The sequence below is a fragment of the Triturus cristatus genome, chromosome 8 (genome assembly GCF_964204655.1).
Source record: "Triturus cristatus chromosome 8, aTriCri1.1, whole genome shotgun sequence".
NCBI classification, from domain to species: domain Eukaryota; kingdom Metazoa; phylum Chordata; class Amphibia; order Caudata; family Salamandridae; genus Triturus; species Triturus cristatus.
Window position 1 is genome coordinate 472,803,300 of NC_140591.1, and position 21,851 is coordinate 472,825,150.

The 21,851-nt window shown below is 48.1% G+C and overlaps 1 protein-coding gene across 1 annotated transcript in view; it reads right to left on the reverse strand.

The window, feature by feature from the left end:
* Nucleotides 1–21,851, reverse strand: part of NAA16 (N-alpha-acetyltransferase 16, NatA auxiliary subunit) — a 597,575-nt gene that overhangs the window by 437,369 nt on the left and 138,355 nt on the right. The window contains exon 6 of the mRNA XM_085621946.1: nucleotides 7,949–8,102. Coding sequence (XP_085478072.1) covers nucleotides 7,949–8,102 — 154 coding nt within the window. The remainder of the gene's footprint in view (nucleotides 1–7,948; nucleotides 8,103–21,851) is intronic.

A 21,851-nucleotide genomic window follows, 5' to 3' on the forward strand; every position in this document is an offset into this window, starting at 1 on the left:
GACAGAGGGGGCAGGGAGACAGAGGGGGCAGGGAGACAGAGGGGGCAGGGAGACAGAGGGGGCAGGGAGACAGAGGGGGCAGGGAGACAGAGGGGGCAGGGAGACAGAGGGGGCAGGGAGACAGAGGGGGCAGGGAGACAGAGGGGGCAGGGAGACAGAGGGGGCAGGGAGACAGAGGGGGCAGGGAGACAGAGGGGGCAGGGAGACAGAGGGGGGAGGGAGACAGAGGGGGGAGGGAGACAGAGGGGGGAGGGAGACAGAGGGGGGAGGGAGACAGAGGGGGGAGGGAGACAGAGGGGGGAGGGAGACAGAGGGGGGAGGGAGACAGAGGGGGGAGGGAGACAGAGGGGGGAGGGAGACAGAGGGGGGAGGGAGACAGAGGGGGGAGGGAGACAGAGGGGGGAGGGAGACAGAGGGGGGAGGGAGACAGAGGGGGGAGGGAGACAGAGGGGGGAGGGAGACAGAGGGGGGAGGGAGACAGAGGGGGGAGGGAGACAGAGGGGGAGGGAGACAGAGAGGGGGAGGGAGACAGAGAGGGGGAGGGAGACAGAGAGGGGGAGGGAGACAGAGAGGGGGAGGGAGACAGAGAGGGGGAGGGAGACAGAGAGGAGGAGGGAGACAGAGAGGGGGAGGGAGACAGAGAGGGGGAGGGAGACAGAGAGGGGGAGGGAGACAGAGAGGGGGAGACAGAGGGGGAGACAGAGGGGGAGACAGAGAGGGGGAGACAGAGAGGGGGAGACAGAGAGGGAGGGAGAGAGGCAGAGAGGGAGGGAGAGAGACAGAGAGGGAGGGAGATGGAGGAGGGAGGGAGGGAGATGGAGGGGGGAGGGAGATAGAGAGAGGAAGGGAGATAGAGAGAGGGAGGGAGACGGAGGAGGGAGGGAGGGAGATATGTGTATGCCGGGTCCGGTGGCTCAGTGGACGAAGGCGTCCGCTGCAGGGACCTGTGTTCCACCTCATGGTCACAGTTTTTTTTTGTTGCTCTAGCCCGGCCTCCTCCCCCAATGACCCCGCCCCCAAGGTGCGGCCCTCAGCCACAAACCACACTGTAAATTTGGCCCCCAAGAGAAAGTTTGTGAGTACCTCTGAGCTAGGGCCCTTAAGGGGAGCATCCCTGACACTAAAAACAATTCCGCAGTGCGGGGAGGATGGATGGGTCGGTAAGGAATATGCGGCTATATCATGTCTCTACAAGATAAGGCGTTACTGAAGGTAAGTAACTTGTCAATCTGATAGAGACATCTAGCCGCAGATTCCTTACCCTTTGAACAGATACCCAAGCAATACCATCCCCGAAGGAGGGCCTGCAGAGAAGTTCAGACCAGGCAATCCTGCAAGACAGAGCAACCAAACAGGCCTTCTCTGTGAACTTGGGAATCAAGGCAATAGTGTTTAGCAAACGTGTGCAGAGATGCTCATGTGGCTGCTTGGCAGATATCAGAAACGGGGACACCACGCTAGAGAGCCGTGGTGGCCGCTTTTGCCCTGGTTGAATGGGCTCTCAGCCCTTCAGGAGGATCTTTCTTCACTAAGGCGTAACAGATCTTGAAACAGAGGATAACCCAGCAGGATATAATCCTCTTTTGACAGCACGCCCTTTCTTTGCACCCACGTACCCTATAAAGAGTTGGTCGTCCACATGGAACTCTTTGGTTCGATCGAGATAGAACGATGGCGCTCATTTTGGGTCCAGACTATGGAGACACTCCTCTTCATTAGAAGGGTACGGAGGTGCATAGAGGGTGAGCAGGGTAACAGACTGCCCCAGATGGAAGGATGTTACCACCATAGGCAGAAAAGATGCGCCCTAGTCAGGAGTACCGCTTTGTCCGGAAGGACCGTCAGGTAAGGAGGCTATGATGACAGTGCCTGCAATTTGCTCACCCTCCTTGCAGAGGTTATTGCCACTAAGAAGGCTGTTTTGATGGTGAGCAGCCGTAGAGGGCAGTTGTGTAGTGGCTAAGATGGGGCACACATCAGAAAAGTGAGAACCAAGTTAAGGTGCCACTGTGGCATAATGAAGGGTGAAACAAGTGGATTAGCCCCGTCAAGAACTTCTGCACCAGAGGTGATTTGAAAAGGGAAGGCTGGTCAGGCAGCCGAAGAAAAGAAGAAAGGACCGAAAGCTAACCCTTCAAGGTGCTCCGAGCAGAACTCTGCCAGGCAAAGGAAAGAATAAACAGGAGTACATCAGATAAATATGCAGACAGAGGGTCAATAGACCAGTATGTACAATATTTACTAGATCCATCGGCAGGCGTATACCAATTTCTGGCTGACAAAATAACCTCACAGACTTCGGGAGAAAGGTCAAAAGCTGATAACTGCCGCCGCTCAATCTCCACGCAAGGAGGCTGACAGTGGACAGGTTCGGTGAAGGACCCTCCCCTTCTGCTGCAACACAAGATCCTCCCAAAGGGGCAACCTGATCGGAGGATCGATGCTCAGTTCTAGAAGCTCGGGATACCTCCAGTCCGGAGCCACAAAAATTACTTGTGCCCGGTCGCTCATGATCTTCTTGAGCACTCTGGGCAGGAGTGGTATGGGCGCAAATGCGTACAGGAGGCCTGATCTCCACTCTTAATGAAAAATATCACTGAGCGAGAGCCTTCTGGAAACTCCAATGCGCAGAACTGCTGAAATTGCGCGTTCTCTTCAGAGGCGAACAGATGAACAAAGGCTCTCCCCACCGCTGAAAGAGACCTTGTACAACCTGCGGATGGAGATGCCACTAGTGATCCGCCAGGCACCGTAGGCTGAGCTTGTCCCCCCCGGGCGTTCAGAGAACTGTCCAGATGTTGATCCACCAGGGAAATGCACTGTTGTTCCAGCCAAGTCCAGAGACGCAGGGCTCTTGACACAGAACCCACAACCCCACTACGCCCTGCTTGTTGCAGTACCACATGGCAGCAGTGCTGTCCCTTAACACTTGGATTAGCTTTCCCTGTATTGATGGTGAAAAGGCTTTCAGTGCCAATCAGATTGCCCGAAGCTCCAACAGTTGGATATGAAGCCTGGCTTCTGCCGGAGACCAGAGTCCTCTGATCTCCACCACTCCCAGATGGCCGCCCCATACCAGAAGAGACGTATCTGTCACTACTGTGAAGTCTGGGTGGGGAAGGTTGAGGGGTCTGCCCTTGACCCAATCACGGTTCGTTAGCCTCCACTGCAGGTCGTTATCAGTGCCCTCTGAGATCTGAATCAGGTCGGTGAGATTTCCTCGATTCTGTGCCCATTGGAACTTCAGGTCCCACTGCAGAGCCCGCATGTGTGACCGTGCATAGGTCACTAGTAGGATGCAGGAGGCCATGAAGCCCAACAGCCTAAGAGTCATTCTCACCGGAATCCAGGATAGAGGCTGAAACATCGGTGTCATAGCCTGAATATCCTGGACTCTTCCTTCAGGAGGATAGTTTCGAAACGGCACCGTGTCCAGAACCACTCCAATGAAAAGGAGCATCTGAGAGGGAGTCACGTGGATAGTGAATTCCAGTGAATGCAGGAGGTTCGCCATAGCCTGGAGGTGGGAGACAACTGCATGGGGCGAGCACGCCTTCAACAACCGGTCGTCGAGATAGGGGAAGACTGTAACCACGGCCATCACCTTTGTGAATACCCGAGAGGATGCTAGTGAGGCCGAAGGAGAGCACTGCAAATTTAAAATGCTTGTGGTCCACCGTGAACCACAGTCAGGTAGCGACGATTGGCAGGCAGGATGGGGATATGAAAATAGGCACCCTGCAAGTACAGTGCTACCATCCAGTCTCCCCGGTCCAAGACAGACAGGACCTGAGCAATGGTGTGCATCTTGAATTTCTCCTTTTTGAGAAAGGAATTAAGAGCTCTGAGGTTTAGAATAGGACGAAGGCCTCCGTCCTTCTTTGGGACCAGAAAGTAGCAGGAAAAGCAACCACTGCCTACTTCGGACCCGGGAGCCCTCTCTGTAGCTCCCTTGGCCAAGAGAGCCTTGACTTCCTCGCGAAGCAAAGCAAGATGATCCTCCGTCAGCCGATCGTTCACTGGGGGCATAAATAGAGTAGTAGTCTCGAAGGGAAGGGAATAGCCCCTTCAGACTATTTGCAACACCCACTTGTCCGATGTAATGTTTCACCAGTGGTGGAGATGATAGCGTACTCTGCCACCGACTGGCTGAGTGTGATCCTGGGGGATTGGACTAGGAAGGTTTTGCAGAGGAGGGGATCGAGACTTGGCTCGACTTCTGGTTTAACGACCCATGGGGCCGGGGTGAACAGCGTCCACAGCCCCGCAGAGGTTACTAAACCTGTGGGCCCTTTGGCCGGAATAGAGTTGGCACGGCTCATAGCTCCTTACATAGTCACGAAAGGAGCAAAAAGCGGACGAGGACCTAGGGGTTGTGGTGAGGCCCAAAGACTTGGCCGTGGCCTGTGAGTCTTTGAAGCGCTCAAGGGCAGTATCCGCCTTGTCTCTGAAGAAATGGGAGCCATCAAAGGGCATGTCTATGAGGTTAGCCTGGACATCCCCCGAACATCAGACGTTCTCAACCAGGCATGGTGACGAAAGCCAAATGTTGTGGAAATCGCTCTGCCCAGCGAGTTCGTCATGTCCAAGCCACATCTGATGGCGAACATAGCTGCCATCTCTCCCGTCTGAGATAACGTGAGAAAGTAAAGCGCAGTCCTCCTCCCAGACTCTGGCAGCACCTGCACAACCGTATCCCATATCGAATGGGAGTAACGGCCTAAAAGGCATGCGGTTTTCACCAACCGCAATGCCAGACTGGCGGAAGAATAAATCTTCTTTCCGGAACTCGAGTCTCTTGGATTCTCTGTACGGGGGTCAGGATGGGAACATGCCACGAGAAGTAGAACCCTGGACCACAAAGCTTTGAGGGTGGGTGGTGAGGAAAAGTAGGTCGCGTGGGGCGATGGCAGCAAGCAATCGTCCTATTCAAATGAGCTCCTGTGCTGGGTCTGGGCTGGGTTCTCAGAAGGACGTCTGCTAAGGCTTCATTGAAAGGCAGCAGGACCTCTGTCAAGACATTAGTCTTGACCGCCACTGTAGGGAGCTGGACCTCCGCACCCCTACGCACCACCATGGCAAATGATGCTCCCTCCTCTATTGTCAGGGAAGAAGGGGAAAGCATGCCAGACTCTGGGGAAGTATCCAAACCACTGGCATCACCCAGTTCCTCGTACCAGCCCACATCTTTTTGATGTGGGATTTCTAAGGGATCCTGCTCCCGCTCCCAATCCTCTTCCTCCATCCCTAACCCTTCAGAATAGGGCAAGGTGAACGGCATGAAGCCGTACGGCTTCGCCTGTGCCGGGCTTGACATCAGGGGACGCCTGACCGGCTCTGTGTCTTCATGAATGAGGATCGAGGAGGCGCCGTTGGTGGGCGCCAGCAACGCTGAGGACCTTTGATGCCGGGGAAGGTCGCTATGGAGTTGAGACTAGCATCAATCCGGGAACGGGTCCAAGCAGAGACTTTTGCGCCGGGGTCAGAGCCACAGGCGTGGGAACCACGGGGCCCCCTCATCTTCTGAGCCTGCGGGGCCCAAAGGCGCGTCAGCAGGGTCAGGCCACCCAAAATGGTGCACATGGCATCATTAAAGCTCTTTCAGCTGGGCGGGGGGGGGCGCTCCCGGACCCGGAAAGGGAGGGAAACTCGGAGCCGACCTAGGCACCCGCTCCACAGAGCGGGACCTAGAACGCATCGCGAGACGGGTACGGTGAAGTTGAAGCACGCTTCGAATTCTTGTGCTTTTTGTGGAGCCTTCTACCCGACTTAGAGGAAGAGGACTTTGATTCACTGGAGCGGTGCTCAGACCTTCCTCTCGACTGAGACCTGGACTGAGACTGGCGAGGCCACCTCCGCGGTGTTGGACACCGGATCGTGAGAAGCTTTAGGGACCGCTTCCTCACAACTTCGAGTCATGGTCGTGCTCCAGGCACCAGAGACACACTAAATAGGGGTCCATGACTGACATGGCGCAGTGACAGGCATCACACAGCGTGAACCCTGAAGTCTTCCTACTCAACATGTTCTAAACACACTAACGTAGTCGACAAAAAGTTGAAAAAGTCGGTCAAAAAATGACAGGGGGTAGCTCTCTTTTCTTTCTAGGATGTGAAAGTATCCCAGTCAATGGATTTCAAATAAGTCTCAAAGGCATCCTTTCATTGTTTCCAGCACAATGGACTAGATGCTAGTACTGACAAAAATAGAGGTGGTTCAGAAATTCTTTCAATGTTTTGTACACGATATGTACACACTGAATCAACTTCACATGGGCGAGTTCCTGCCACGCCAAACGATGAGGATCAATAATTAATCTCTCACCAAATATTGCTACCACAGTAGTTATGCCTAAATATGCATAAAGGTTTGCTTATCACCGATAGTGCAGGCCAAGGTACACAAAATATTTCATACACTGTAAATATGTTTGTATGCCCGCAGAAACGATAATGCAAAAATGTGGGCCCATCACCGACAAAACAGGTAATAGCAAAGTAGTCAGCACGCCAAAAATCAGCCAGAGGAGCAGGGTCAAGGATGATCTGCATATGACTGGGTCCAAACTAGGGTGGCATAATAAGCAATAGAACGATGGATTAAACCCAGATCTGTGACTGGGGATGAGTGGTTGGAAAGTTTCTGCACTCTGTCATCTTGTTGCGTTTGCTATGTTCGCCCTAAGTGGACAAGGTATGCCCAGACAAGGGTCCCTTGCTTACTGTGCCACTGGATTCAAGCTAGCCTGGCTGATGAGGGGTGATGCTTGTTTCCGGTCCAGGAAGGACCTGGCCTGGCAATTCTTGCTGGACTGTTCAAGAGAAGCAGGGTCAAGGCTGATTTGTATATGGCTGGGTCCAAACTGGGGTGGCATAGTGAGCAAAAGAACGATGGATTAAACCCAGATCTGTGACTAGGGGCGAGTGGTCTAAAAGTTTCAGCACTCCGTCCATCATTTTGTTGGGTTTGCTATAGATTTTTAATGGAACATACCCATGTGAAGGTCAGCAATACATACGATAATAAGCAACCATTGTGCAATCAAAGCAGAGAGTTATCCAGATAAAGAAGCCATGTTAGACATGCCTTGATAGAATGGGAAACCATTCCTCAGCCTGGTTGTCAGAAAAAGAAATCACACAACAAATGAGAGTCCTTCACAGTTTTTCGTCTATTAAAGGTAAACCAGATTACAAAAGATCACAAAACACGAGAAGCTCTTCAACATATTAAAAAAAATATATACAATTCCAGGTAAACTTGTAAACTCACTGGAAAACTATATGAAGGATAGAGCCCAGTACTCAAGTCTCATGCTCAAAGGAGGTGGAAAAGAAAGAACTAGGAGACAAATGGGAAGTGCCGGGAATGATGGCAGAGTTATGGTGCAGTTTGAATACATGCTTTAGTGTGACCCGTTTAGCTTCTGAAAGATGCTCATTTCTATTAATTTTCACATTTAAATAGTATCATATATTTTTTAGACTGAGCAGTACAATTCCAAATTGAGCTACTTTAGTTCCAAAAAAGAAACATCCAGTTTAAAGTTGCCTGTGGATAAGTACGTAATGCAGTAAAAGAAAAAAAGGAGGGGGGGGAGAGGATATATATTTAGACACATTGTATCCCTTCTTAAAAGTGTTTCAGGATTGTGCACATCTGTGTGACTACGTTTATGGCTAGCAATGTAAGTACAATGAGTGATTATAGGAATAAATGCATACCTAGCAGTGATGAAAAGAGAAATTTTAAACTCGAGCACAAGGCGTGAGGTACATAAAGATTCGCATTTATATGTCTGAACTTTTAAATAAAAAACAGCAGTGTTCCATTTATGTCCACATTCTTACAACACAAAATGCAATAGTAACATACAACTATTTACTTCCCAAACAAAATATGTGCAAGTAAACAACCACCTTTCAGCTTAAGGGAACCACAGAAGTACCTTTAATTTCTTCCACTACTAGCTTATCTCCTATTTGTTTCCCATACGCTTCAATGTGATCTAAAGATTCTTGGAAAAGATCAGCTTCTCTCATCACTTGGTTCTGGTACAGTATCAATTCACTATACTCATAGTCAATTTTACTGGGTGGAACCTAAAAAGAAATTAAAAAAACATTTTTCAGAGATGCTTATTTGTTTTCACTGTTCTACAGAATGACCAGTTAAGTATCATGTTAAGAAGAGGAACCCTACTATCAAACGTAAATAATTTAAGAGACTCCAGTTGAGTGACAAACACATGAACACGTTACTTAGTTCCCTGTAAAAATGAAAGCCTTTAAAAATAGATTTTTTGAAACATGATCATTAGAATGGAAAGAGCCACGCACATTATCCCCAGCAGGAGGAACTACCTCATGCAGCATGCTTTACTCACATTGCATCAGGTGGAACTAGAGCACCCTGCAATAACTGCTGAGTGCGGATTAATCTACAGAACAATTCTTGAGCTTTAACTAATGTAGCAGGATAAGACCATGATATTGCGAGATCAATGGATCCATTATGAATAAAGTGCCAAGTCGTGAAATAGGGCATAGGGTGACCAGACGTCCCGGTTTTCCCCGGACGGTTCCCGTTTTCGGAGCAGTGTCCGGGTGTCCCGACACTTTGCTCCAAGTTACCGAAATGTCTCGGTTTTTGTGTAGTGCCCGAGTTAAACAGAGAAATGTCCCACTTTTTAAATAGTGCCTCGCACTAAAAACAAGCATTGGCATAGCCAATAGGTCTCGCGCCTTTGGGACCTTATAAGTGTTTAGCAATGCAGTACATTATCCCCCACTGGCATGCCCACACACTGCGAGGCTTAAATAATATAGCGCCACATACCTCGGAAGAGCACCGAGAAGTATGTTTTTTACCTCCCTCCGCTTCAATTATATAACTGCCAACATTGGAGGACACGGGATGCAAAATAAGTAACTATGAAATGTACGTAGAAAGAAAAGCACGTGTTCCGTAGAGAAGCGCCTAGAAGCGAGTCGAGAGGCATCCAAGTGTCAAATGCATTCCCTGTGGACTGCTGCGGTAGTACTGGGCCCTTCAGAGGAGTACCGTAACTACAATACTACGTGCCATGGTAGGTGCAAGGGAAAGGCAATATTGAAATAAGTCCGTGTAAAAAACATGTGCATTAAGAACGTGCGTTGGTAAAACCTTTTGACGGTGACCCGCTCCCTCCCCCAACAAAGTCCTCATAAACAATCCAAGAGCCCCCCTGCTATCTACCGGAGAGGCTACGGTTTTATTGTGAACCCCGGACAGCCCCTCTGTTTTTTTGGTGAAGCCACTCATGCGTGCACAGATATAGAATGGGCTGAAGGCGAGTTCAGAGCTCCCTACTGAAAAGTGGTGTGAGCTGCAGTTCATAGACCCGTTTGATCAACAAACATTTTTGCTGCTGAAAGTCTGCAGATTAAGCTGCAGGTGAATAATTATTTGGTAAATCAACACTTTTGTGGAAAATGGTGTGGCCGCGAAATCCCAGATTTCCAGTTGCCCTGCCTTTGTTAAACATGCAAGGTGCCAGAGGTGTTGTGCCCTCCACTATGAACACCCCGACTTTTAAAAGTGTTTAGTGTGTCAAACAAGAACCTCCTCCGAACTGTATTATGGCTGTGCTGTTCTGCGCGCTGTCAATGAGAGGGCGTGCAGTGGAATCCTGGTTTTAGTTAAGGATTTTGGCTAATATTTATACACAAATCATACAAATCCGACTCATACAACTTAGTTGGATTCAAATCTTCACTCTTGTTCGTGAAACGTGTGCCCTGTGTGTTGTTTGTGTACTGTGCACATGTTGAATGTGTCAGTTGTGTTGTCTGAGTCAGTGGCGTAACGCAAAATGATGCCACCGCAGAATGTGATGATGGGTCAGAGTCTCCAATAACTCACAGAAATACATTGGTCTTGGTTTGAAAGGAACCCCGGGAAGCTTTTGCTCCCCCCCCCCCCCTGAACTTCTGTAGGCCACCCCTGTTGGGGTGTAGGGGCCTGCATCACGCCCCTTCTCTGGTTCTGAACATGCACCCCTGTGTGCGTGTTTTGTCTGCATGTTATGCCGGTGCCCCTGTGCGCGTGTATTTGTTGACCCTGTATTTAATATGTGAGCCCCTGTGCTCATGTCTTATGAGTGCACAAGCGACGCTCCCTCTGAGACCACCTCATGGGAGGTTTTGTTCCCTATGCTGCTCTTGCCAGACACATACGCCTAGCAAGGGCGCCAGGTCATGGTGCAAGGAAAGGCAATGGGCTCCGTTATCTCTAGTTGGTTAGCCACAACCGAGGTGGTTGGGGGGGGTACACCCTGGTGTCACTAAACCTACTGCACTCTCTGTAGGTCCTGGAACAATGGAGATAGGCTGGGAGACTCGCAGCGCCCACCCCAGACTAAGTCACACAGGAATGCGGGTGCCAACGGGCAGTACCTGACAGGCGAGGGCACCCACCACTGGGGCCAAACTCCGAGTTCAATAGCGATATCGCATGTGTGTGACCACAGTGTACCCGCTTCATTTAATTTGTGAACAATAGTTTTAGAAACACCGTTTAGAGGAAGCTTTAAAAAAGACATACTGGACCGAGCGGCTGATATGATTGAAACCAGCCATTGTAGAAAGCCCCACTAAATAAACGTAAGCCAGTTGTAGACAAACAACCTTCGATAGTTCCCATAACACCTGCATGGGGGTTTCAAAACAGCCATTGATGTCACTTACATAAATAAAACTAAATCAATATGAGAAATAAAAAGCACGTCCCTACCCCTGCTGGGGTGTAGGGGCGTGCAATCAATCAACAATAAGGGACAGTGTGCTTTTGAAAAGGTCCAACGTACGTGCCCTGATATACTACAAGAAGTGAGCTTTTCAAAAGGTGTAGGGGCCTGCGTCACGCCCCTTCTCTGGTGCTGTACATGCGCCCCTGTGTGCGTGTTTTGTCTGCATGTTGTGCCAGTGCCCCTGTGCGCGCGTATTTGTTGACCCTGTATGTAATATATGAGCCCCTGTGCTCATGTCTTATGTGTGCACAAACGACGCTCCCTCTGAGACCACCTCATGGGAGGTTTTGTTCCCTATGTTACTCTTGCCAGACACATGCACCTAGCAAGGGCGCCAGGTGATGGTACAAGGAAAGGCAATGGGCTCCGTTATCTCAAGTTTGTTAGCCACAACCGAGGTGGTTAGGGGGTACACCCTGGTGCCACTAAACCTACTGCACTCTTTGTAGGTCCTGGAACAATGGAGAGAGGCTGGGAGATGGAGCTTTAAAAAAGAGGTACTGGACCGAGCGGCTGATATAATGGAAACCAGCCGTTGTAGAGAGCCCCACTAAATAAACGTAAGCCAGTCATAGACGAACAACCTTCAATAGTTCCCATAACACATGCGTGGGGGTTTCGAAACAGCCATTGATGTCACCTACATAAATAAAACTAAATCAATATGAGAAATAAAAAGTGCGTCAGCCTTTGTTGAAGGCAAACGTGCTTAGCGGCTAATTAAGAGACACTGTCTCCCGCCGCAAGTAAAAGATCAAATCCCGGTGGGCGGGGCCAAAAGTGGACAGGGTGGCAACCCTCAGTGTAATGATTGTCTCCAGTGCAATCATTACACTGTGTTTTGCATCATCCATGACGCAAAACGACACCCACGAATTAGAATTGTAGACGGAGCAGCAACACGACTTCTGGAATCGTATCAATTCCAAGAAGCCCTCGCATGGCGGGAGCGGCGCATGCGCTGCTCATGCCAGGCGAGACCTAAAAACTGAACAGTTCTCTGCTTACGTTTTTCAACACCGAGACACTATTTAAAAATCGGGACATTTCTCAGTTTAACCGGCACTATATTGGGTAACTTATATTACTAAGCTAATTAAAAGTTATAGCGCAAACCCCCTCCAGTAGCACTGATAAAATGAATATGTGCAACACGCTGCCACCTGCATGGTAAACAGTATTTTACGGGAAGCTAATCTTTATTCCCTAAGGGTTTGGAGCACGTTTAAAGAACATCAGAGAGTATTAACGGTGGGCCACCTGTCGTGGCTATATGACACAATGCTACTAAATCCAGAAGCGTTCACAATAGCTGACGCAGTTACATTTAGAATGCCTAAAATAACGAAAGTAGCAGTGCTTCGTCGGGAGCAAATGCACATCATGTATATGCTGCTGAGAATATTCACCCGAAAATTATACTTTATAAATTCAGGCAGGCTGGGACTACCAATCCCATAATCCCACACACTGTCGTAGTATATGAACTAATAGACAGCAACACTACAGCCTATGGCACACACACACACTATATTAATACCGGCGTTGCTAAATAACAGTAATAATCCGGGTTGGGGGGGGGGGGGATCAGCAGTTTTATGAGATAGATATATATATATATATATATCTATGTCATTGTAGTCCTTTTTCTATGACAGATGTCAAATAGTCCTACTTTTATGTAGGCGGTTAATTAAACCATAGTCCTACTTCTATGTCTATGAACTGTCCCGGTTTTTTGTTTTGAGAATCTGGTCACCCTAAAGAGGGGTCATCATACATAAAAGACCGAGGTTCTGCAGCACAATCCAGTCATACTGGTCTTGTGCCACAGGAACATCACCAAGGCAGTAACTGTTACAAAACGTGCGGGGATTAAAGAAAAAAATGACCTTTGCTGCTGTCCCAGTAACCATAATTCTTGCTCCACCTCCTTCAAAAGTGCAGCTAGCGTAAGAGAATTTCTCAAAAAGATTCTTTACCTTTTTGAAAGATTACTAGTGCCCATAGTCCCTCCAACCGCACAGACCAAAAATCTTGCAGCATCAAAAGTTCCATGTATATTTATAGGTCGAAGCTTAACAGACAGCGCAGCTATCTGGTTTGCTAACAACATCTTGGGGACATTCGGAAAGCTTCCCTGGGAATGCATTCCGCCCCTTGCTTACCATTGCCTTTTTAGTTTGCAACTCACGTTTTCTTGGTTTCTATTTGCTGGCTTGATTTGCTTTAGGCTGTCCAGCTTGAGTTCGTCCCTTCCCTTGCCAAAATCTTATTTACAGTGTCCTTCCGAGTCTTCCCTTTCTGAAAACCGGCCTCTAACTGCTTCGCTGCGGCCGGAATTCCCCCGCGGTGCTAAAGAATTTGACGCGTGCGCAGTTTGGACGGCCCCCGGCCGTCCTCCGCACACACCCACCGTGACGTCAGACGGCTGGGGGCCGTCCAACGCACGGAAGAAGCTAAATCTTGTTTTTTATCTTGCCCTATTTGCTGCACATTCAAAGATAGAGGTCAAATGTCAGGCTTTGTCTTCCAAGGGAGCTTGGTGTTTATTTAGTTTCTCGGACTTCAAAGTGAGAGGATTTATGTGACAATCATGCTGACTACTGGGGGTAATTCCGAAGTGTGGTGGAATCAAATTTAGATATTATCAAAACTAATCAATGCAGTAGGTGATGACATTTCCACACATTATCATTTGTGCGCTGTAGACTTATCAGTTAAACTGTGTGTGCAAATGTAATGGTCATTTCAATTGAAGATGTTTGGTCTTTAATGGCAGCACGCTACCACATCCTGCATACACCACTTTACCCCACTCAACTGCTCTCTACTCTCTGCCACTATACACTACTCTGCAACACTCTACGACACTATACTCCATGCCGGGCCACTCCACGCCACTCAAATCTACTGAGCATCAATGCACGCTACACCACTGCACTATATGCCACTTCACTCTACACCTCTGTATTCTACTCACCACCACTCTACTTTACTATGCACTCTTCGCCTTTGCACTACCACTCAAGTCAAGGCCACTGCACTCTATGCCACTGTACACCATGCTATTTTACGCCGCTGCACTCTACACCACTCTACTCTAAACCTATACACTCTACCCAATGTACTCTACACTACTTTAGTCACAACCAATGCACTCTACGCCACAGCAATCTATGCCAACTACACTGCACTCTACACCACTATATTCTAAGTTGCAAAATTCTACACCAATGTACTCTAAACCACTGTACTCTACACCACTCTACTTCACTGTATTCTATGCCACTTTGCTATACATCACTGCACTCTTCTCTATGCCACTCTATGCCAATTCACTATACGCCACTACAGTCTACGCCGCTCTACTCTGCATCACTCCACTCTACGCCAATCCACTCTACGATACTGCACTCTATGGCACTAGAAAATGCCACTGCACTCTACCCTATGGTCTCCATTCTACACTATTACACTTTATGCCAAAGCACTCTACAGCAATACACTATGCCACTGCGCTCTACGCCACCATACATTTACTCTGCAACACTCTACGTCATTGCACAATACTCTACAGCAATCTATGCCACTATTTACTACTCTGCAACACACAGCCACTATATTCCACACAACTCTGCGCTGCTCCACGCCACTCTAATCTAGTGTGGACGACTGCACTCCATACCACTTCACTCTACACCTCTGTACTCTACTTTGCACCACTCTCCTTTAAGTCAATGCACTCTATTTTACTATGCACTACAGCACTTGCCGCTCCACACCACAGCACACCACTTCCCTCTATTCTTAAGCAATCTACTCTACACCACTTTGCCACTCACCTCTCAATCGCTGCATTCTACTCAATGTACTCTACACTACTTTATTCAAACTCAATGCACTCTACGCCACTGCACTCTATAACCACTCTGCACCACTGCACTCTACACCACTATACTCTGCAACACTTTATGCCACTGCATGCTACTCCATTGCGCTCCACGTCACTGCACTCTAAGCCACTAGATTCTACTCTGCACTACTGTACTGCACGCCACTGCTCTCTACAGCATTCTTCTCTATGCCAATGCACTCTAAGACACTCTAATCTACTCTGCACCACTACACGCCATTGCACTTTATGCTGTGCCACTCCACTCAGTGCCGCTCCACTTTGCGCCACTACTCAAAACCAATGCACTCTAAGCCACCGCACTCTATGTTAATATACTCTGCACCACTGTACTTTATGCCTTTACACTCTAGGCCACTCTTCAACACTCCACTCAATGACGCTCTACTTCATTAAACTTTACTCCACTCGACACTCTTCTCCACTGTATGCCACTCCACAACACTGTACTCCACGACACTACTCAACTACCTCTATGCCACTCCATGTTACTTTACTCCACTCTATTCTACGACACTACTCCTCTCCACTTCTCCACTCTATGCCACTCCAGTACTCCACTGTATGTCACTCTAGTCTGACACTTCTATGCCATTCCACTCTACTACACTACTCCACTCTATGCCACTCCATTCTATGGCAATCTATTCTACTCTACACTACAGCACGCGACTCTAATCTATGCAACACCCTCTATACCACCCCACTCTGCTCTTCACCACTCCACAACACTCTATGCCACTCCACTGTATGAGACACTACTCCACTCTGACACTCTACTCCACAATACTCTACTCCCTCAATGACACTCCTCAACACTATGCCACTCCATGTTACTCAACTCTACACCACTCCATGCTACTCCACAACTCACTACACCACTCCATAACATTCCATTCTACTCAACGACAATCTACAACATGACACTCCACGGCACTCTCCCTTACGCCACTAACCTTTAGCCATGCTGAACAGCTGCCAAACTGGTGTACAGCATGGATAAAACATATTGGTAAAGCCAATAGTTGTTGCATAGGCAAGACCTACTGGCTTTGCAAATTCGGGTCTTACATGTACAGGTCAAGCAGGGCATAAACTCCAAGAGCTTGACATCGGAGAGCAGGTGCTTTTCAAATTATCAGTAAGGTAAGATTTCATTTACACAATCACTACAGACTTCCTTCATCACAGTTAGAGCCCCATTACACTGCCAGTGAGATGACCGTCCGACTGGCACACTGTTGGAAGCTGGACCTCCCGACAAGGAGTCCGTGGTCCACTCAGCATACGGTGCCTGCCACAGGATGCATGGATGTTCGAGGGACACTACAGGTGCCCTTCCAGGGCCTCATAGCGGAGGCCGCGGGTGGCCTGCTAGGGGCCCTCACAATCCGTTTCAGACAGCCTTTTTATGGCTGTCAGACCACTATAGAAAGGCTGTGGGAAACGCACTGCCTCCATTCTGGGATTACGATCCACCCTCCTCCCTGATAGGGTCCTTGAGCCTGTCGGAGGCAGAACTGATTCCCACCCACAGGCGTCGGTCGGATCGCCCTTATCAGAATATAGCGGTCAGACTGCTGCCACAGATGGCGGGCAGAACTGTCGGGCGGAATGCCACCAACAAACTGTCGGGTGGCCTTCCACCCAACTTGATAATGGGGTTCTTAGTTGGGCACCTGATTTTACAGGCATGAAAGAATGGGGGGGGGGGGGGGGGAGGAGGGGGGGAGAGAAAGCGCAAGTATGCAGATCAAAATAGGTTGCGTAAAACGTGCTGCCTGAAAACAGCACACTTCTAGAAGATGCACCGAAGAGTAATGCATAAAAGACCAGGACCACTCACACTGCAGCTCTAAAACATTCAATTCAATATAAAGTTTTAATATTTATTATATTTAAGATCATTTCGAATATTTCATAACACATTGGAAAGGTACTTAATCATTCGATCTATGCTGAACTATGCTTCAAGAAACTCACAAAAATATATCTGACAATAATTCAAAATCTTCAATGAAGTTATGTTATGGATTTCAGTACATGAGAACATCACCATTACCAAAGTGGACAATCACTTCTTAATGAAGAAATGTTATGGGATTTCTAAAAGACAGTCTTCCACTAATAATTCAATAATTATATAAGGAACTGGCCTGGCTTTTTTCTGATACCAAATTTTGTACTATTTATCCCTCTAAACATTCTCAGGTGAAGGATTACTCCCTCAACTATCTTTTAAAAGAGAAGAGGGGCTCGCTCAGAGTAGCCTATTTAGGGGAGGTACCAATGCCCTACCAATTGAAAGATTCATGTTATCACCATCTTTGAGCGGATATGGAGCTAGTGGTCCTCCTCTGTAAGACCTGGGCAGCCAGTAGAGTCAAGAGATCCAAATTAGCCTGGACAAGATGGATGGGTTGGTGCCTGCAACAGGGTGTGGTGGTTGCAGGCATAGTATAGGTTCTCAACTTTTTGTCCACCTGGGCAGAGGACAGAATGGCTTATAGGTTTGTAAAATATTTCCGTTAAGCTATATTGGCGGTGCTTGTTTGCAATTGATACTGCACCAGTGGAGGGGTGACACTTGCAACGATGAGCTGCCCGATGATGAAGCATGACACCCATCTAGGTGTGTGAGAGCTCTTGCTTCTGAGTAATTGGATCCCCCACCCCGATTTGCTTGCTCAGATCCCTTCCGGCCTACTGCCTTTTCAGTTTCCTTTTCCGATTCTTTTAGGATCTACATTCTCCACTTGTATCAAACCTTTGCCAACTCCCCTAAGCTGTGTCTTGTGAAATGCTTGAAGAACATGACAGAGGAGGTACACCCTTTAGGGGATGTCAGCTTCTCACTGCATTATGAAAGCCGCACAAAGTAGTCTCCTCCCCTACTATAGCCCGTTGGGTAAGACGGGTCATGCAGGAGGCCGGCAATTATAGAGACTTTTGAGGCACATTCAACTGGGGAGTGGGGGTCAAAGGCATCGTAGGCATTCTGAGTGCCCGCCTAGAGGATATTATAAATGTAGCAAATTGGTCCTCTGAGTCTTCGTTCAAGAGGTTTTACATTAAGTCGGTGGTGGGTATCGCTCAGTTGGTGGTAAGCAAGCTTTAAATTAGTGTAATCCTTGCCTCCGGTCCTGACATACTATAAAATTTGTTAGCTTTGTTAAATAATTGTTCAATTCTATTCAGCACACAGACACAAGGATTATCCCACCAAGTAAAATAAGTCTTTGTTTTCCTCTCTTTACCACTGAGTGCATTGTTCTTGATATTATTAACCTCTAAGAACTGTTTGTTTCCTTATGTTATTTCTTGAGTTTTGACAAGGTGTTCAAGCGTAATGCCATGCCCTGGCTCATAGGATATTAATGAACTGTATCTATTTTGCTATTGTATGATTTAAAGATGCATAGACATGTGCACGTCAGAAGTTATATCATCAACTCTTTCTCAATAGGGACGGATGGTTTCAAACAGAAACAAGCATTGGCATAGCCAAAAGGTCTCTCCTTTGGGACCTTATAAGTGTTTAGCCATGCAACAGTTGATGTTATGTTAATAGAGCTTGTAAAGCGCACGGTTACCGTTGTCCTGGCGCTGAAAACGTTGCCTACTGGTCAAATAAAGGTTAAAAATGCATAGAATAAATTAAGGTTTATTAAGAAAAAAGCCAGGTTTTTAGGCCCCTCCTAAATTCTAGGAGCCTAGCTGCTGCTCTAAGCTGCTGAGGGAGGCCATTCCAGACTTTTGCAGCACAGCAGAAAAAGCTCCTACCCCCCAGCTAGCTGTTTTAACACATGGGACTTTTACCAGCATTGCCTTGGTTGAACGAAGGACCCTGGGGGGGGGGGTATACCATTGAAGGTATTTACTCATGAAGGCCGGCCCACGACCCTCCAGGGTTTTGAAGACCAGGTAAAGAGCCTTGAATTCTATCCGCTGCTTCATTGGTAACCAATGAAGGTCCCGAAGTCCCTCCCTTACGGAGACAAACTTGGGGGTACCCAAAAAGACTCTGGCGGCCGCATTTTGTACTACTTGCAATCGATTGAGCTGCCTTTTGTGAATGTTAAGGTATAAGGCATTACAGTAGTCTAAACAAGACATAATAAGTGCTGTTACTACTGTCCTAAGGCTGTCATCCGAGAGGAAGCGTTTAATTTTTCTCATGATCCTGAGTATATAAAAACAGGATGACACCACCTTACCCATCTGATCAGCAAAGGACAGTCTAGAGTCCATCATTATTCCCAGATTTTTTGCCTTACTAGTGGGAACTGGAGGTAAGCTCAAAGATTGTGGCCACCAATTTGAAGACCAGAGATTTGAGGGATTACCAAAAATAATCACCTCCGTCTTCCCTGCGTTCAGCTTGAGACAATTTGCTGACATCCAGTCAGCAATGGACTGCATGCAATTGTAGCAGTCCCGACCGGCCTCAGCCTCTTTGCCTTTTTGAATGGATAGCACTATTTGAGTGTCATCGGCATAAGAGGTCAGTTGGAAGCCAAAAGATCGAATAAGGGCTGCCAAAGGGGAGACATATATATTGAATAGCGTGGGGCTGAGAAAAAGGCTTTGAGCAATCAGTACCCATGTCCACTGTTTGAGTTCTATTTGAAAAAAAGGATCTTAAAAGGGCAAGGGCCTTACCAGTTACCCCCTTTCCGCCTAAACGGTCCAACAATACCTCATGGTGGACCGTGTCAAAGGCCGCCGAAAGGTCCAGCATGATCAGAATTGCCACCCTGATCCAATACCTCTCTGATCTCCTCCGTTGACTTAATCAACGCAAGCTCTGTACTATCAATCAATCAATCAAAGCATTTATATAGCGCACTACTCACCCAGAGGGTCTCAAGGCGCTAGGGGGGTGCTACTGCTCGAACAGCCGGGTCTTGAGTTGCTTCCTGAAGGCGAGGTGGTCCTCAGTCAGGCGGAGGTGGGTCGGGAGGGAGTTCCAAGTCTTGGCGGCGAGGTAGGAGAAGGACCGTCCCCCTGTGGTGGCTCTTCAGATGCGGGGGACGGCGGCCAGGGCGTGGCCGGTCGATCGAAGCTGGCGTTTGGGAGCGTAGAAGTTGAGGCGGCTGTTGAGGTATCCTGGGCCTTGGTTGTGTAGGGCTTTGTGTGCATGGGTGAGGAGACGGAAGGTGATTCTCTTGTTGACCGGGAGCCAGTGCAGGTCTCTCAGGTGTCCGGAGATGTGGCTGCGACGGGGGATGTCCAGGATGAGTCGTGCTGAGGCGTTCTGGATCCGCTGGAGTTTCTTCTGGAGTTTGGCGGTGGTTCCGGCGTAGAGGGAGTTGCCGTAGTCCAGACGGCTGGTGACGAGGGCCTGGGTGACCGTCTTCCTGGTCTCGGTGGGGATCCACCGGAAGATCTTACGTAGCATGCGCAGGATGTTGAAGCACGACGAGGAGACGGCGTTGACTTGTCTGGTCATGGAGAGGGAGGAGTCCAGGATGAAGCCCAGGTTGCGTGCGTGGTCTGTTGGTTTAGGTGCGCTGCCTAGGGCGGGGGGCCACCAGGAGTCGTCCCAGGCGGAGGGTGAAGATCCCAGGATGAGGACTTCCGTCTTGTCCGAGTTCAGTTTCAGGCGGCTGTTCTGTACGAAAGTCAAACTGGGTGGGGTCAAGGAGGCCATTATTATTGATAAAAGCACTCAGCTGACTGTTCATTTCCCTTTCTATCAGCTTAGCTGGTAAAGGGAGTCGAGAGATGGGCATATAATTGTTCGGCTCTTTAGGATTCAGGTTGGCTTTCTTGAGAAGGGGGAGGATTGAGGCTCTTTTCCAAATTTTAGGAAACAGGGCACACTTAAAAATACTATTAAAAACAGGGGCAAGAGCGGCTCCAATAGTATTGGACGCTAGTTTAGCTATTTGTGCTGGGCAGGGATCTAAAGGAGATCCTGATTTAATTACTTGCAGATGCTTAACAGTATCTTGGGTGCTCATAGCCTCAAAACAATTCGAAGAGGGCATTGTCTTAGTGTCTATAGGACAATTCCAAGCATTCATCTTTAAACCATCTGCCAGCGAATTGCTGAAGGATGAAAGGATTGTGCCCACTTTATCTTGAAAGGCGGAGGCAAGGATTTAACAAAATTCAGAGTTGCCGTGAGGTTTTCCCAGGGTGGGTGTTGTAAGTTTTAAAACTGTATTAAACAATTCTTTTTTGGAGGATTTTGCTTTACTAATCTGTTCCCCGTAGAATATCTTTTTTGTTTCAGTGAGCAGTTTTTTATAGCTGTACAGGCTATCTCTGTACGCCCTCTTGGTAATAATGGTATAATCCTTCCTCCATGCACGTTCTAATCGTTTGCATTCCACTTTTTTGTGTTTTAATTTATCATCATACCAAGGGGCCGAAGGGGTCATTCTCCTAGGGATACAGACTTTAACTGGGGCTACACCTTTACAGGCCGAATCTAGCCATTCGGTATATGCCTTCGCAGCCTTATCAACCGATAGAGGCCTAACATCCAAGGTTGACTTCAAATAGTTTTCAAATTCCTCACTATTAATATTTTTCCAGGCTCTAGTTTCGATCCTAGGTAAAGGTTCGATTGTTGGCTCAAAGGGCTTAGTAAGAGAAATCTCAAAAAAGACGGCTGCGTGGTCCGACCAAGGAACTGACATTACACTACTAAACTTAATGTTGGGGTGGTTAGAAAAGATTCCATCCAAGGTGTGACCAGCCTTGTGAGTGGGGTCTGAAACAAGTTGAATGAGTTCCCCACCACCAAATATTTCCTGAAGCTTAACATTGTCAGCATCCATGGAGTCCTCCAAATAAAAGTTAAAATCTCCAAAAATAGTAAATGAGTTAGCGCTAAGACCTTCGAGGAACATTCCTGCTGAGTCTAAAAATGCGCCTCTTGCTCCGGGGTATACAAGAATAGCGTTAAAAGTATCATGAGGGGAAATGCAAACATTCACTGCCAAAGCTTCACACGTCGAGTTTGGAATTGAACAAAAGGAGGGTTCTAAAGAGTTGTGATAAATTATCGCCAGCCCACCCCCTTTCCTACCGAGTCTATCTTGAGTATGGCATAGATATCCGACGGCAGGGCTTTAACTAGGTCCGGGCCAGAGGCTTCGTCTGACCAGGATTCAGTGATAAAAGCCAACTTAA